The sequence below is a fragment of the Engystomops pustulosus genome, chromosome 5 (genome assembly GCF_040894005.1).
Source record: "Engystomops pustulosus chromosome 5, aEngPut4.maternal, whole genome shotgun sequence".
In the NCBI taxonomy this organism is placed as follows: domain Eukaryota; kingdom Metazoa; phylum Chordata; class Amphibia; order Anura; family Leptodactylidae; genus Engystomops; species Engystomops pustulosus.
Window position 1 is genome coordinate 180,760,068 of NC_092415.1, and position 19,661 is coordinate 180,779,728.

Genomic DNA, 19,661 nt, shown 5'->3' on the forward strand with positions numbered 1-19,661 from the left:
ACATAGAAATACAAACACAAACCATTTATACCAAAGAATACAAAAATACCAACTGCAATACACACATTTATGCTTGATAAGGCAAGATAACTCTATGAGGTTAAACCTATTGTAGTTGAAACTTTTAGCTTTGAATTGCAACAAGGCTACTTAACCCTGCCCTTAGTCACCTCCAGCAGAGAACGTTCTCAGGATATCCTACCAGGAGCATTAATTAATGATTAGTTCACTACATCTGCTACTTATTATTCCACCTGTGAATAGAAAGAATCTGGAAACATGCCCTGCTGGGGTACATTACAACGGGATTAAGAAGCACTTCTACTGCATACCACCTAGGAGGACCATGAGGAATTAGTAATTAAGATATACTGTATACGTAACAACCTCGGAGCTTTCATCTCGTAATTACAAGACCTGATGGGTTACATCTTATGGAGTACTTAGAATTTCTGGAGCAAAAAATATTCTATTGTATTGTCATATTTTGATCTGTTATAAGGTTGAGTAAATTAAGGTCACGGAACAAAACATTGTAGTCATAGAAATATAATCACTACCTAAGGCCACCCACTGAAACAAATAGAGGCCACCCAGAATACTTTAGGGTGCGTCCACATGTTCAGCTGCAGTTTTTGTAGCCAAAAGCCATAATGGGTTGAGACAAATAATTGAAAGGTGCTGCTCCTCCTCCTACTTTTACTCCATTCCTGGGCGTCAAAAACTGCATCTGAAAAACTGAATGTGTGGTCGCACCCTTAGGGTGGTGGCACACGTGCCGTTTTGAGACCCGTTTTTAGTCATGCGTTTTCAGATGTGAGCATCCCTCTGATTCGCACCCTTTTGCCATCCGTTTTTTCCATGAATCCTCATGAGTGACGCTAACTGAGCGATTGCACAGTCTGTTTTTTAATGATACTAAGTGAAAATGAAAAAGATACTGACCATTTCGTTAGACCACTATTTACGTATAGTTTTATCTTTGATTTCAAATCAAACGATTGAGTAAAGTTGACTTGCGATCATTAGAATCAAAATTTTTGATCGTTTTTGCACATAATTATCCCATAAATAACTTGTGCTAAGTGGTCATTTTGATGGCTCTGGCACCACATGACGTGACTGCCCACTTGTCTCGGGAGTAGCACATAACAAACTAGAGCCCATTCAGCGGTACAGCCAGGATTCATGGTGGGTACATTATATCACAGTGCAAGGTTCAAAGTAAAAATTTCCTCAACCTCAGTTGCTTGCACGTACAAGAACATACAAGAGCACTGAAATCTGTAGTTATCAGGAGTATAATAAAGGTCTGAACTCGTATGATGGTAAATATATTGGCAGCTGTGGGGGCGAACGCTTTCTCCTTCTGATAGCAGGTATGAAGGAATTCCAGAAGGTCTCCGCAGGGTTTCTTCCATTTACTCAAATTTACACCCACACTTCAAAAACATTAGCAGCTTCCTATGCAACTGGAAGTCGTGTGTCTGTGGGTAGGATATGGAAATTATACCGCGAGGCCTGAAGGGGACAGATACCCCTGTGAGTGCCCTCTTTATACAGCGCAATGGAATAGGGTGTAGAAATATTCCAAAATCCCCTTTTCATAGTAATTGTAAGCGTAGTAGGTTGGCTGTCTCACCCTCGGCTGTGTGGGTTAATATATAATCGCATTTCACCATCACCTACAATATGAAAAGCGTTCTCTGGGTGGATGCCACTCTGCATTGAACGCATGACTTGTCTTTACATGGTATACACTGGCAGGCTCCAGAACTGTGACGCCTACAGTGACAGGGTATTCAAGCAAGTCAACCACGGTCAGGATGCTAATGAATGAAAAGTAGACACGTTTGGTCACATGCAACATGCAGGCCGGTTACAGGCTCAGCGTGATATTCATTGTTTTTCACAAGTGAAACATGGAAATGGAAAAGCTGCACTGTGGCTTCAGACTTGATGCTAACAGGACGTAATGCCCTATGGCGTGCGTCCCTTTCTAATGATTTTATCCATTAGTTGGTTACGTTTTATCATCGATATGCAATTTTTGCAATGGGCTGCTCCTGCTTTACATCCCAGTGATCATCATGGTGGTGCATCTGGTCTTATATAATGCAAAATATATTATTTAGTGGAGCCGGATACATCCATTTAATATATGGTTACTGATGTGTAGGATATATAACATAACACATGGTGCAAATTGCGTGATTACTGCCTTAGATTATATAGCAGATTCTATATTACTTATGTGGATTAGTAAAACAAATAGGTACATATGTACAGTAGATAATGCATAGTGCAATATGAAATAACATGGTGAATAGTGAATAGCTTGAAATTATAATATGGAGCATAGTGTGTCATGCAATGATACAGTAGATAGAGCATAGTGCAATATGTAATAACATGGCGTATATCTGGATTATATAATAATATGGAGGGCGGTGCTTTTACAATGATTCAGTAGTGCATAGTGCAATATGAATTAACATGGAGTATAGTGCATTATAAAATAATGTGGAGCATGGTGCGTTATGCAATGATACAGTAGACGGGGCACATGCAATATGTAATAACATGGTGCATACTTGGATTATATCATAATATGGCGGGTAGTGCATTATGCAATGATACAGTAGATAGAGCATAGTGCAATATGTAATAACATGGTGTATAGTGCATTATATAATAATATGGAGCATGGTACGTTATGCAATGATACAGGAGACGGAGCACGTGCAATAAGTAATAACATGGTGCATACCTGGATTATATCATAATATGGCGGGTAGTGCATTATGCAATGATACAGTAGATGGGGCATGTGCAATATGTAATAAGATGGTGCATACCTGGATTATATAATAATATGTAGTGCGTTGGGTAATGCAATGATACAGTAGTGCATAGTGCAATATGTCATAACATGGTGCACAATATAATAATATGGAGCGCGGTGTGTCATACAATGATACAGTAGACGGAGCATGTGCAGAGTGTTACGTAATAACACGATAAAGAACATAGTGCAATATGTAATAATATAGTGCGCCATGCAATAATACTCTAGATGGTATATAGTGCCATAAGTTATAATACCAGTGGAGATAATAGGATGGATGGAATGGCGCTACTTCATGTGGTTAAATGTTCATATTGCATGCCTTGTCGGATATGTGTACAGGATATGTCAGACTTGGTGGATAGATAGGTGGTGCTCTTATTCGGCAAAGTGCAGTAAAACTCTTCAAAATGGAAAAAACGTAGAATGGCACTCACCACGATTCTTCCTTAATTCATTCCGATTTATTAGTGATACTCACAAAATACATGTTGTGAAAAAATACATGTAGAGGGAGGGATGGACGCAGCGACTCACACATATACAGGTTACATACATGTACCCTGTATATGTTTGAGTCCCTGCGTCCATCCCTCCCTCTACATGTATTTTTTCACGCCATGTATTTTGTGAGTATCACTAATAAATCGGAATGAATTAAGGAAGAATCGTGGTGAGTGCCAATCTAATGTTTTTCCATAAGTTATAATATGGTTTGTGGTGTGCTAAGCAATAATACAGTGGATGGAGCACAGTGCAATATGTAATAATATGGAATGTAGTGCGTTATGCTATAATACAGTAGACAAAGCGCTGTTCCCCATGCACTATGTAATAACATAATACAGAACATAGTGCATTGTCTGATAATACGGTACACGGTGTGTAATGCAATAATGCAGTAAATGGCGCATTATGTAACAATATGATGCATGGTGCATTATTCAATAGTACATTACACAGTTTATAGTGCAAGATACTATAGTAGATGCTCAGGTTTCAATATGGAATAATGTACAGTAGTAGGTGCATTAATGCAGGGCTCAATACCTAACAACATACTATGGTGCATGATCATGTAGATGTCATTGTGTACTAATTTAGTATATGGTGCATCATATAATAACACGGATTGCTTGTTGTATTACAACTTAGTAGAATGTACAGAATAGTGCACTTAGTAATAACCTAACACACAGTGCACATGTAATAAAATATTATGGCGCATTATGTAATGATGTGGATTGCATGGTGTATTATGTATAAACGTAGTAGATGATGCATCAAATATTCATTTGGAACGAGGTGCATTATTCAGTAACATAGTACACGCTGCTTGTGTGTCATGTAGTGATGGTGTATTATTTAATAAGGCTGTGCATTGTGTATTATGTAAAAATATATTGTAGATGGTGCATTTAGTAATATTAAGGGGCATGCAGTATAATATAATGATGCAGTGGATGGTGCATGGCGGCTTCTGTTCTTATATACATGTACATGGTGCATTTACTAGTAGCATAGTATATGTTGCATGGTGTATGCTAGGTGGTACGTTATTTAGTGGTCCATTATTCATTTTCTAGTGCCTAATACCATACTATATCAGAGGGTGCATGGTCCATTATTGTAATAAGATGGTACAGGGTCCATTATTTAATAACACAAAGGATTATGCAGTAGATGGTGTTATTAATAAGGTTTATGGTGTAACAGGGTTTCATATACAAGTATCACAATTAATTGCCTACATTTATACCATTCAGTAAAAAAAAGTCAGATACTAGTCAGCTGTTTCGCCCACTATCCTATACGTTAGTCATTAATTCTAGCATTTAACAAACACTTATTATACTGGAAACCATAGCAACAACCAAACTCGAGAAAAAAAACGAGAAATAAAAAAATTGAATTTCAATTAAGAACTTATAAGCCAATGGTGGAGGGTTTTTTGGGGACTTTATCTCTGTCTTGGGGCTCTTTGGTAAGCAAAAAAAAAAATCTGACAACAATTTTCAGCAGAGATGAGAACATCAAAGACTTTCAACAAAGAGAAAGAGCGAAGGGAGAAAGGAGACGATGGCTTCATAGACATAAAAGAATTTTCTTTGCACTCTTCCTCGTCTCCTGACATTTGTAGAATAATGAGGGAGCTCTTTGGAGACCCAACTTTTCAGTAAAATATTTCATCTTTTTTTTTTTCCTCTTGCTATTTTACCCATGCGATGAGAGAAATGAATAAATATATGGTCATTTTATGCATTCGGTGAATCTGTTCTCTCCCCACATTAGTACATAGGGTGGAACAATATATGAAATTAAATGGAGCCCTCTGAGAGGAGAAACAATAAGGAGTGAATGAGAATGTAGATGGGACGGGTAGTCTTTTGTGTGACCATCACAAAGGGAGGAAGGAGAGACGTTAGTGAAGGTTCACACCCATTTGACTTTAGCATTAAAAACAATTCAGCACTTGAATTCATAATCATGGCTACTGTATGGTCGAGGGAACCTCTGACAGATGACAATACATTATGCAAAGTAACTACTCCCCACCCACAAAGTAAACAGCGTTGGCTTCCAAAAACACATAAAGACCTACTAGATACACTGGAATAGAGAAAGCCATGACAGGAGCTCACATTATTCTTATAGATTCTATTCTAGAATTCAGCCAAATATCATACAAATGACTTGCATAATACAGAATACATTACAGGGAGTAACAAAAGAAAAGGGAGCATATGTTGAACAGACCAGTAGTCCGAGGGTTACTGACTGTTGGCCTTTCTGTTAACAAAGGCCACTAGACCATATGTTGGCCAGCAGTGTATAAAGAGGGAACTTCTGCATTTCTTGAGTCCTCACACAAGATATTGAAAGAAAGAAGACGGATGTCATACACATCAGATCCTATATAATCAAGAGGGTCATTTTTGGTTTCTGAAAGTAGGGGGATCCATGTGTGGCACCTGCAGACTCTGGCTGCCTTACTCTTCTAGTCTTTACTTAGTGTTCTATAGAAGATCAGTAAAATTACTATATAGGGATTTTAATGCTGTGATGGTGTGTGTAGTATTTTTCGCTTTATGGCCAACCAGTACATGTGCAAAGGGTAGAGGACAAAACCTAACACCAAGGCATTATAAATGTATCCTCTGCAACTAACTTATTTGATAAAATACATTTATATATATAAATATATATATTTTATTAAAAATGAATAAACCCAACCACCCTGCCTTGGGGCTTCGAGGATAACAGTGCTACATATTAATGTATACAAGGGAGTGATAATTAATAACATGGGCTGAGGCTAGTACACAGAGAGTATACGGGTGCATGGTATCTAATGCTGACTGTCACAATGCATTGTGGGGGTATGGCAGCAGAACAAAGGGTTTTGAACGAAAGACCTGGAAGCCTTCGTACAAAAATAGAGTGGTAATAGGATTAACAGGTGCAACTTTCTTTGGCATTTTGAGTAATAGATTTTTTTACCATGAAATATTTTTTTTTTACTTTATGTTGTTTTTTTTGTTGAATATTACATAATCATTGAAAATTGGAGTCTACTACAACATATGACTTTTTTTTCCCGACTAGCTTTATTATGAATTTTATCCCATACTCAGTCCTGGCCTGTAATAAACTGATGAGTGAGCAGCGGGGGGTGGGTGGTGGGGGTTACTGAGGTGGTAAGTCAGGTGAGAATGGGTTGAAATGTGCATCCTACGTAGCCAATGTAGCAGCACTAAGCGGTGCTGATCACCCAGGCAAGTTACACAGGCATTTTTCTAATCACCTTTAATGGGCAGAGTGACAAGTACCATGTGTGCTGCTTAGGGCTGCTGTTTACAAGACACTCCCAGAGCTTGTTTATAGCCTCCTAAAATACCGTAACAATAGGGAGAATAAAAGCTGATGGTATAAAACTAATCACGTCTCCTAATAAAAATGGTAATTAAAACACAACATGCTTCCTGGGGTTGTTTACTAGGAACCTTTCTCGAACAAAAATGGTGCTAAATTAACACACTTATAATTTCATGTTAAAGAGCATATAAAAAAAATTACACAGAAACTTACATTTATAGGAAACTAATAAAAAATCTAATAAAACGAGACCTTTATAGTATTCAAATATTTTTCCATTTTATCATTATTTTGTACAATTAGTAGCAAGTCAACAAATCATCAACAATCATTTTTTTTATTATCACATTTTTTTCCCCCGGTTGCTTGGAACAATATAGTTCTTCAGGGTTTGTCTAAGACTTTTTTGTCACCAGTACCATAAATTCAGTCCAATTTATGTAGTGTGTACTTTCCAGATTATTAACCACACCATTACTCATTATAAAATCAATATCGATTTAACCGATATGCCCCCAGGAGGTAGATCTAAAAGGTCACATACAAGAAGTAAAATTTTTTTCCTGTGTTGAGTTAAATTATGTATATTATTAATTGGAGCTGCCCCAGAAAGTTTGGAGCTGCATTATTTTTCTTACAATTTAATGCAATTTTATAGCTAGTTTCACAAGTTTGATTTAAAGGTCAGATACAATATATTACCAACACTTTTGAAAAATACTTAATTCACGATGGGCTGTACCTCTCAACTTTTCAGAATAAAATATAAGCTATGTAACAAAAAGTCTGTGCGTTGGTCATAACTTTTTGGATTAAAAACATATTTCAGATGCCTAAATCCTGAATTTCCCTTAATTTAGTGACGTTTTATGGGTTTTTAAAAAAAAAAAATACAACACGTATGCCAAAGAAACGTATGTATAATTTTTCAAGATAGTTTGAATAAACTGAATAGTTGAATTATCTCACAAAAAGTAGAAAATACACTACTCAATACTAGTGAGAATAATAGAATCGCTCACCCAAGACTCATTGAATCATTTTTGGTTGTTACATAAACTAGAACAATTACCTATAGGCTATTATAGCACCACTCACATTAAGTAAGACATCTTACATAAAATGGTAAAAAAAAAGTAATACTTTGTTAATAGCTTTAATTTATATAATTCTGAAAAATTAAATTATTATTATTATTTTTACTATTTCAGTAAATAACAGCTTTCACATTAACCCCTTGTCGTCCTGGATGCAATTTCTTTTTAAAATGAATACTTGATGTAAACAAAATGAAACAGTGTGATATTTTTTCAATTTCAATGTTCTTCTGAATTAATAATTTAAACTAAATACTATAGTATTGAAATTAATTACAGTTTGTATTCATTTTTAACCTGCAGCAATGTGTGAAATATTAAAGGCAAATATAAAATTACCTGGTAAGTGCTGGTGGCATCTGTATTACTGTCAGTGCCCAACGCAGAGAGCTTCTCCTTGAGTTTGTGGTGGGACCGATGACGCAAGCAATAGATGACCCCAGAACCAGCAAGAACCCCGATAATACAGGCAATAGAGATCAGAGTGAGGATAATAAACTTAGTTGAATCTTCCTCTTCCAAACGATGGGGCAAAAGCTTCAGTTTGTTTTTCTGTGGAAGAAGACAAAAAGAATTTTAAATGAAAAGTCACAAAAAATCCCCAGTCATAAAAAAGTAAAACTGGTAAACCCTAAAAACTAGTCACAAGGTGATGTGGCTATGAAGCCCAGAGAATCATTACACATCAGCTAAGCTTCTAACTTATCAAAGAGGGTTAGAAATAGGAAGAAAACATGAAGTAAACTTGTACCTGACGAGAAGATGTACTGAGAGGTAGCACCAATCCATGGGCTAGAGCAGAGCACACATCAACGCATAATCCCTGGACTGCACTCTTCTCGCATCCATGCGTAAAGTTGTCCAATAATTCCCCCTCATTAGCTTCATTATAAAGGTGTATTAGCAACAATTAAAAACCCAACAGGAAAAAAAATGTGAAAAGCCTGGGCAGGCAGATTGCTGCAGGGCGCAGTGGGCACTCTTCCCTGCTCACAATTAGCAGAGAAATGAATTGGGGAGCAGTGCTGCCTGCTACAAGATGAGGACAATTAGCAAACTCTTTCCAGCACCTCATTTCGCGTGCTAACAAAATGGATTTTTCCCCATGAATGCCTGCCTGGCCTATTCATTATCTCTTGTCTATTAGTAATTTTCTGCTCCGTATTCAGCTGGCCAGCTCTTAATGTCCTCCTGTCTTGCAGTGTACACAGTGCCTCTTATGTTAGGCCCGGTCCATTTTTATCTTGGCACCATAAAGGACACCGAAGCAATTATCGCCAGTCTTGACTGTAAAAGCTTGTCATTAATTAGCCTCTTGCCTTCAGTGCAGTGGATTAGCTATTGCATAGGCTGAGTTAATGGAAATGGACATTCAATAAGACTCCCAAGCTCTTCTCGCCTGGTTTCAGAGGAGGAGGATTGTTAGGTTTGGCAGCCCCAGGAGGTGGATAGAAAAAGAGAAGGAAGGAGGAGGGGAGGGGAGAGATTCAAAACCCCTCTAAGCTGAGCAGAAAGGATCTGAGATGCATGTGTGGCTGAGAATACAGCTCATTGTCAGAGGCACTGAACAAGTCTTCGATGGCCCCACCCTGTGGTTCGATCCTCCCCTCTACCCCCTAACGTAACGCTACAGCCATGGGTGTGTACCCCTAAAACATAGCCAGCCCTCTGCACGATGCAAGATTTTAACAAGTCACCGAGGAGCAGGGATCCCTTTTGCTCATGTACTGAGATCCACCCCTTCCTCACTATTGTCTACCCAGAACTCGATATATCATATTTCTACTGTATATGTCTTCAGCTTCCTTCAATAGTCAAAGGGTTAATGGAGAAATTAATCTACTGTGCACGGCTATTGCTAAGTAAACGTCACGGTGAGCCCCCCAACATGAACACAACGTCGAGCAGACAACTTTTTCAGGCTTCAGGCACATCTTTCATAACGCTTCAAATGCAACTCGATAGCGATTCACATATTCACAAAGATTTATATCGGATTTTATTGTCGACAAGATAATTATTGGCTACATTACATCGATTTATACTGGCAGCTCTGACCTGTTCACTGTAGCATAGCCGGGACTATGACTACTACAATATATAACAGGCAGCCAGAAGATTCTAGCCACGAGAACAGCAAGAGACTCGCCCATACTCAATATAAGGACCAGAGATTATCAAAAACAAGCATACGCAACTGGACTTTACAAAAAATGTTATCTTAATGTTATTTACCAGTGTCTGTACTCAGATATAGCCTTTGTAAGCTTCAGACTAGAATAGCCAAGAATAACAACTTGTGATTCTGTGTGATATATGCTCCCTTGGATTTAAATTCTGACTCTATAAATTCTGACTTGCCTGAATATTTTTTTTTAGTTCTGAGTAAAAATGAGCACACCTACACAGTCCTGTACACCATCTCTTCTCCGTGCCAAGCGGAGTCATTGAAGTGTTACACATCTGCCCAGGGATCTATTCATTCTCTCAATCAGGGGGCGTGGGCGCATTGGGGTTATATTGGGAATAAAGAAGAATAATTGTTGAGTCTTTAAAGGAGAATAAAATAAAAAGATAGAGTTTTTGTTCAGTTTTGTAGATACTCTAACCAGTTTTCAAGTCTTTCAAGGTAGTACGGTATTTACACTCAGATATTGCAAGTGTCAACCGAATGTGTAATAAATATTCGAAAAATAAAATTGTTTTTTTAATCACATAACACAATTTCCATGTACTACAGTTTTTGATGCATTTTTGTTGGGCCAAAGCCAGATGGGAATTAAAAGGGAATAACAAATGTGAAAAATGGACTTATCTTTAAATTTTTGAGTTTGACACTTAATAAAAAAAAAATCTGTGTGTGACCCGATCTCAAGGGTTTCCATTGTGGAACATGGTTCTTATCCCAAACACATTATCCTGTATATCCTAGTATTTAAAAGATTTAGAATAAAAATTTTCAAAAAAGAAAAATAAGACACAACTGGATAATAAAAATATATATATACTTATACAAACACAATATGTGCCAAAAGTTTTTGAGAGATAAAAAAATTCCAGTTGGACAGAAGTAAGGAGCAGACAACTAGCCACAAGATAAAGTCACAGAAGTCACAATCCAAGCTGACGCCTCTGTTTTCCAAGAGTCGAGCATAGACTCCACGAAAAGTAATGATAATAACAATAAGTGGGAAGTTAGTAAGCAAATCATCGGACAACGCAGGTCCTGCCTAAATGTTTTATGACCAGTGAATAAAACTCCAATCAATCATAGTCCAATATCTCACCGCACACTCCCATTGTGACTCGGGCCAAGCACCAGTTAGCAGCATTGCACAACATCATCCTTACAAAACCCCCATCATCAAAGGTCATACAAAGACTGAGAATGTGTACAAATAAAAAAAAAAATATTTCCCTATGTATCTATAGATGTTGCAAAGCCCGGATAAGTTCCTAGGATGGCATGAAAATAACATAAAGGCAAGTCCGTGTCAGAGTATCAGAGAAAACCCATCAGAAAGCTCCGTCTACAAGGAACGTATATGCACACCCACTGATGTGTAAGGAATTAAGCCCCTATAGAGTTTAACTCCACAAAACCTTTGCCCCATCAAACACAAGTCAGAGTTCACTTATTATCCGTCTCCTGAGTTCTGCTGGGAGGGAACAAAACGTCAGGGTGAAAGGTTAGAATCTGCATTTAAATGGACAAGTTTTTTTTTTCCTTTTGGGGAGGGGGATTGTTGGCCCATGACCATGTGTCACAGGTTCTGTCTTATAAAGGCCAGCCATCCTATGTGCTGTTAGTCCAATATCCACTGTCTCACACCAATCTTTCATGGGATGTAAAGTGTTAAATTTATAAAGACGACGGCTAGACTAATATTTGAGTGATACGGTACTTATTTCTTTCCTTCACACAGAGAGTTAATCTGTGGCACTTTCCTGGCATCCACAGTTATAGTTAATATGTTCATCCTTCCATCCCAGATAAGGTTTTTCTCTATAGGACGGACTCTGTTTCATTGACACCATCCCACTGTTAATAGGTTTTTCTAAGGGCCGCCTGCTGTTTAATATAATATCCTTTTATGTCTTCTCTATGTGAGGACATAAAATATAACTTCCTTGTAATGTAGGATGATACAACATTATGCTTGTTTAACACACCGTCTTCTGCCATCATTGATGACTTTGTATAATTGCAGCTGCTCATCTGTCATGGAACAACTGGTACCAGCATGCTGTGCCAGGCAGGTGCTGAGCGGGGTCATGCTGGGACTTGTTGTGCAACACTTGCTCGCCGAATGGTCATAGCAATGAGATCTAGATTTTATTTTCTATAATATAATACTGCTGCCCTATTCTATGGAACATACAGCGATAAAACCTATAGAAATAGCCATATGCTATGAACATCCTATTATGTCACGATACATGTGCTCCCATCAATACATAGGAGGATATTTAGATATACCTGATCATATCTTAATGTCATTAATATATTTGGATATTGATGAGGTATTTTGCAATCTGATGTCAAAAACTAATCTGACACATTTTTGATATTGACATAAACTATCTATTTCTTCAATATGATCTATCTTTCAATGTTAAATGTATTTAATATCTATCTTTTATCCTATCTATTTTCTATCTAGCCATTTATCTATATACCTATTTCCCCAATACTTTATATACATCTTTCTAATTGTCAATGAATTTAATATCCATCTTCTAACCATTCTATTTATTTATCTAATGATCTATCTAACCTCTATATTTCTATTCAGTATCTATTTATCCAAAGTATCTATCTATCTATCTATCTGCTAGAATGCAGCAATATGCTGCCTAATTGTAATGTCAACATCTATGTATTATCTATCTATCAATTTACTATGATTGATATATATATATATATATATATATACATATATATATATATATATATATAAAGATACAAAGAGGTGAGGCAGCACTCGGGAAAAGTTATGAACTCGGGTGCAATTCCCAGGACCTGAACCAAGGTCCATCAAAACATAGAACAGCAAAAAAAATGGCAGCACTCCACAAATCTCGGAGTGCTGCCATTTTTTTGCTGTTCTATATATATATATATATATATATATATATATATATATATATATATATATATGTAATCTATCTGTCTATCTACCTATCTGCCAATTTAATGTGCGTTCTATACATATCTATCTATCTATGTATCTATCTATCTATGTATCTATCCATAAGGTTAATATGTGTTCTATGCATCTATATCTATCTACCTGCCCCACATATATTCAATATATATATTTATCAATTCATTGGCAATAATATCTATCTATTTCTCTATAATCTATCATCTTATTATCTATCATCTATCTTATATTTGTATTCATTTAATCTATTATCTGTCTCTCACATCTCTCTATCCATCCATCTACCCTTTGACTAGGAATCCATCCACCTCCCTGCCTGGAGACATATTGCTATTCGTAGACATCCACAAGCTCATTTGTGTTGCCGCTGCTGTTAAATGTTGTGATAACTGTAAAGCACATCTCATTTTTTGCTGTCAGCTCGGTGACTTGCCTCCTTTCTCCATGTTCTTGGAGTAGAGTGTGGTGATGGTGGAGTCGGGCCTGCGCTGGGGAGAAGCCTGGGTTAATTAGAGGCATCCTGTCAGGAATCAACTGGAATGGTGAGAGGGCTGCTTAAATATTAATGAACATGACATTTACAGTCAGATGTTTTCTTAAAGTAGAACACTTCTCCTCAGCGCTGGGTCAGCGTCTCCTGGAGCTCAGCAGAACGTTCTCTATAGAATCTTCCGTTTCTATCAATATTCAGCGTATTATATTAATAGCTGAAGTGTAGTCCATGTTTTCAGCTGTAAATATCCAACCACCGGGGATGAGTAGGCCCTAAAACCCATCCTATTATGTATTCAAAACGGTTGAACCAAACCAAAATGTTCCCTCCTAAATTCCCTTTCATCCATGCGAGTCAAACAAATCAAGAACCGCCAAAAAGTTTTATAGTTTAGATAATCCCTCCCGCCCCCAGAAAAAAAAAATGGTGTTAATACAGACAATCAAATCCTGCGCAGGAAATTGATCAGGCGCCACCGGTGAAGAAGAGGGTCCTTTATAAGGCCTAAGAGTTACACAGCTGGAAAAAGTGGCCGTTTATTATTCAAAAAAATGTTAAAAAAAAATTTAAATAGAGTTTTTGACTATTGAATGTTAAGCCTCTGTTTACTTGTATGGGGAGCGTGTGGCTCATTACCAGGCTTGCCCCTTGTATTAATGACATCATGTCTAATAAATCTCCCCCAGCATTACCCATATGGCAGATAGCAGGTGAGGTGTCAGAGCCCTGCTCTGGGGCTTAGTATTCTGCCTCCCTATTAGCAGAAGGAGCAGGAGGCAGGGTGAGGCTGTGTACCCCGGGTGTGAAGATCCTTTGTGCTGAGGGAGGCATTGTTCCTCTGTGCAGAACAAATTGTACTTGCAAATCCAGTATTCCGAGCCCCCCTTCAAACTCGGGATATTAAAGATTGGAAGAAGGGAGGGGGGTACTTGTGCTGTTTAAAAGATGCACAAGTCTTAGTAAGGATATAGAACTGATGACTATGTGCACAGTATCTACTAAATTGGGATTATTGAACAGTGCATGTTGTAAATCCTATGAAGAATACAAGTGATATACAGTTTATTGCATGGAAACTATAGGTCTATCTATTTATCTATTAGACAGATCTGGAAATCTGGAAATCTAATACAAATATTACGGTATATAATATAATATTATATTATAATATTATAAATTGCATATCACTCAACATTAAAATATAGGAGTTCTGCTCAGAATTCCAGATCTATCTATCTATTTATCAATCTATCTTTCAATCAAATTAAATTTAATTGAAAGAAGTTTTATTGGCAGGTTCAAATAAAAAATAGCGTTGCCAAAGTATTTAGAGAATAGAAGATTGTAAGAGATGGGATGTGGGGGGTTATATAAGTCTATGGTCTATCTTTCTATAAACTGATAACCAGGTTGGTCTATCTATCTATCTATCTATCTATCTATCTATCTATCTATCTATCTATCCAATATCTATCTATCTATCTATCTATCTATCTATCTATCTATCTATCTATCTATCTATCTATCTATCTACCTGAGCAGCAGTCCTACATCACTTTAGGGTCAAGTGGTATGCAATTGATAGTATATGAACTACATAAGTATTGATCTGTGATAGATAGATAGATAGATAGATAGATAGATAGATAGATAGATAGATAGATAGATAGATAGATAGATAGATAGATTTGGGATTCTGTGCAGCAGTCCTACCACACCTTAGGAAAAACATTAAATGCAGTTTACAGTATAGTAACTGTATCTGTAATGGTTTGTGATGGATAGTAGATAGATAGATAGATAGATAGATAGATAGATAGATAGATAGATAGATAGATAGGTAAATAGATATAGATAGACCTATAACAGTCCTATAACATCTTAAGGTCATTCGACTACAAACACTTCATAATAAATTAAATACAGTTCTTGCCTCCTAACCCTCCCTAGAAGCTTCTTTATAAACTTTTCTTTTTAATAGACCTTATTCTGAAATATTAAGTGATAATTTCCATATAAATCAGAACCAGATACCATCTGCCTAGAGTGGGAGATAGATAATTCCTCATTCCTGAAGCCTTCATAGATTTCAGGGATTACCAATCCCAATGATGGCTCTATGCCTCACAAATTTTACTGCTATAAAACCATCAAGCTCTTTGCCTGCTAGTTGTTATTGTTATATTATATAATATGCTTTATGGTTACATTCATCTTTACCAATACCCACTGCTGGCAGATCACGTCTTGTATCTAGGCCACAATCATCTAGTAATAATTTTGTATAACTTTAATTATTTATTTGACACTAATCATTTTCTTTTACCCATAAAAATCTCATTAGCACAGCCCTCATTATAATAAAAAACAGATGTATAACAAATACACATAAAACTAGAGATGTAAATAATATCGAAATTTACCAACTGCAGATTGAAAATGTTGGAGAACCCCTTTTTATAGACTGTAAATTACCATTAGATGTCAACATAGTCATTATTTTTTTGTTAGGAGGGTGTTAGAATTTTTGGAGGATGTTGAATATTTTAGATATATTTTATATATCATTATACTATTTAAGTAAGAAAAATATTACTGAGTTTTATTAAAAATAATATATTCTAGATTAATGTGTAGTAATAAGTAAAGCTGAGGCCTGGGTCTCTTGGATCACATATTAATTTGTAAATATTAATTTGTACATTTCTTTATATATGCTTTTTATGTATATTACATACAAAAAAATACAGAAAGGGCCTTTAACTGATTTATTCTAAATTCTAAATATAAATGTTGCCATTAAATGAGATTATTTACTCTAAAATTAGATTGTATAATTAAAAAAAAGAAAATATTTAGACTTCCTGACATCACAATTATGGCTCCCCATGGATGATCAGAGGCCAAATCCGAGCACAAATAAGAATGTATACAATATTAATGAGGATTTTAATTAAACCTCTTTAATGCAGATTTTAGAGTAAGAAAGTGTATTACGGACAGAACTAACACCAAGCTCCCCATCCCCCATCCCATTCACCTAACCAGAGCTAAAGCAGGATTAACCCTATAGTCGGCTCTTAAACCCAATATAGCACCATTTTAATTGATATCAACCGAAATGTAAAAATTTGACAAACAAAAATTTATACATGTAATAGTTCAGGGCATACAAAATTTTTTTAAAAAAATTGGCTCAATTACTAGACTTGATGGAAGCCATAAAACTTGTGTTATTTACCTGATCCCATTGAAGTGATACTAAGGGACGAGTAAGACTCCTTCAGGCGGAAAATCTGGAGGTGTTTGACGAAAGGAACAAATAAAAAAAGGGGGGAAAACGGACCAAATCCTTCTTCTGCATGAAACTTCTGTAGAGCCTGAAGCTCTCCACTTGAGTGAAAGAGAGTAAGCAACAGAAAGAAAGAAAGAAAGAAAGAAAGAAAGACAGAGGGGGAGTAAGAAGGAGTTAGACAAAAGAAACTCACAAGGCAGATCCGGTAAAAGCTGGCATCCAGCAGCTGTTGTCCAGTGGGTCTCAAAGTGATGATCCCTTAATGGGAGATTGGGAGGATAGCCGTTAAGAGCCGCAGTATCGGGGCAGCAGGTGCCTCCAGCACCATGGAGAGTTCCCCTCTAGACGTCAGACCTGGCCCAGGTGATAGGAGCCGGTTACTATTTAATGTGTAACCTCTTCGCATTGTCATGGCTGGTGACAGGAAAGTGCAGGCAGGGCTGAGACCGGTCCTTATATCCGAGCCCCCCGTCTCCAGCACATGGCCTATCCACTCGTTGCTATAGCAATCCCTCCACATGTTGCTGACAGCAATTGGCTGTGGAGGCCCTTGCTGTTAATAGACCCTAGCTAGAGTGGAGATGTGAATGGGCTTGTGCTTTGTCACTCATTTGTATAGCTGTGCGTGGCTATTCTTTTTTTTTTTTCCCTCCTTTCATTCTTTTTATTTAACATTTTGAACCAGTGTGCAAGATGGCAATTTAGGAATTGAATGTAAAAGACAACTGGAGGGAAAATAGTCCCCCCCACCACCACCACCATCCTCCACCCCCTTAAGAAACCTTTAAGGCTGATGTTAAGCTCTTTGCAAGGCCATGAAATTCTTTGCATGAGAATATTCATCATCGGTAACATACTGATGTCTCAAGATTATTACCTCTTTGGGTTTTGCATTCTATTTGCTTTAGATATATTCTATCCTTATAACTATTTAGGCAACAATGTAATAGTATAAAGGTGGTCATATATTTTTAATAAATGTTAGACAAAAACATGTAAGTTCAGTTCAGCCAGGGGTGCATATGTTCTCATACACCTCTAGCCGGAGCTATAAGCATGAATGAGGGATCGGCCATGTTGAAATTCAGCTTGCCCAATCTTTTAGTTTATCAACATCAACTGTTAAGGAAGAGTTGTAATGGCTCGCATTTAGGCGAGATTGACAACTCGTTTTCTAAATAAATTCAACATATACGCTGGGAGAGCTCCTGGTGTATATGCTAAGCCTACTTTAGGCTACATTCACATTGAAGTGTGCCCGCCGTACCGTAGCACGGCGGGCTCACGGCGGCGCTGGGGAGAGCTCACCCCGCTCCTCTTCACAGAGGAACATTGCCCACGGCACCGTATTCCGGGAAAAGATAGGGCCCAAGATAGTGCGCCCATTGTCTGCTATGGGGACATATACGTTGTATATATGTCGGCCGTATATACGTCCCCCATAAGTGTGGGTGAATGCAGCCTTATACTTATAGTGACGGACTGAGTTTTTTCCATTATACACTATGCAAAACACAGGATAACAAGAAGTACCATGCTACGTTTTTTCATTCGCCTCTCTCCTTTTGAGTGATGTAACCGCTCAGCAGATGGCATTGAAGTCTATGGGGGCGGATGTAGTCGTACTGCATCCGTCCCAGCCTCCACTGAGCACATACGTCACTCAGCAGGAGGGAGAACCAGAGTAATGTCACTATCCATATAAGACAGTGACATCACTGGGGGAAACACCCTGAACATCCTGCCAATCATTGGCTGCTGCTGATGTTCACTCCTCCCCCAACATGCATCGGGAGATGTATCCCACTGTATGTGCATACTGTAGGATATTTCTGTGCCGGGAATCGGGCTGATGAGTCCTTAGAACGTAGGGTACAGAAAATGAGGTGTGAAACGAGTGTAGCAAGTCATCTTTATGGATGTGACACTTCAGATATTTACCTAATATTAATATTCATATAACCTTTACACATATGTACAAATAGCCACAGGGGCTTTGAATCTGAGACTAGCGTCATATCTGTGAGACACCATGGAGAGCAAATTTCTCTATAAATCCTGTTCACAAAGGACTTTTTTGTCCACCAAAATAATGGACACCTTTACAGAAACCTCTCAGGCCCTCATTAGGGTCAATGGCATCATTTAGGCCCCATTTGTGTTCTTATTTTAATTATCTAGGCCTCTGTTATTATCATTTAGCAGAACAATGGACAATGTGAACCAGGCCTTACTTCCCATACTCAAGTACTCATTCAAAGGTTTATTTTATCCATAGACCTATTGACCTATCGGAATGTTTTAAACAGAATCTGGGCCTTATTTTCCTGTCTACCCTTATTCTTCTGATACATGTATTTATTTAGTATAACAATATGTTATAATACAGCCCGCTTTTGCTACCTTAGAATGGCCATCTGGGCAGTAGTCCTGCTCACTATGGGGTACAATCAACAAAGTGTCCTCTGATTCCATCAGCACCCATGGAATATACTCCTTGGAATATATTACACACAAAATGATCAGACAGTTTATTGTGTAGAGGAACACATTGTTAAAGCTATTCCATAACATCAACTAAGCCGACCCATATCAGCTCTACTACAAAGTATAAATTATCCTTTTTTTTTGCTTCAATTCTGTCTACTGATATCATATTGTACATTATCAATGTGATGTGACATCACGTAATATGGTTCATATAATTCCTGTTCTGTACCATGACATCGTTGTGTGTATTATCTTTGTAAGGTGACATCACTGTGTGCATTATTCTAGTACTGTGACATCACTTTGTGCAGGGTGGTTTCCAGGTTCCACTAGGCGACCTAGTTACACCTGGGCAACAAAGCCTCAATAGGTCCCTTTGCAGGGAATTTACATT

The 19,661-nt window shown here is 37.4% G+C and overlaps 1 protein-coding gene across 1 annotated transcript in view; it reads right to left on the reverse strand.

Moving 5' to 3' along the window:
- Positions 1-19,661, reverse strand: part of PTPRN2 (protein tyrosine phosphatase receptor type N2) — a 644,507-nt gene that overhangs the window by 94,291 nt on the left and 530,555 nt on the right. Inside the window, exon 13 of the mRNA XM_072153967.1 lies at positions 8,161-8,373. Within this exon, the coding sequence (XP_072010068.1) occupies positions 8,161-8,373 (213 nt within the window). The remainder of the gene's footprint in view (positions 1-8,160; positions 8,374-19,661) is intronic.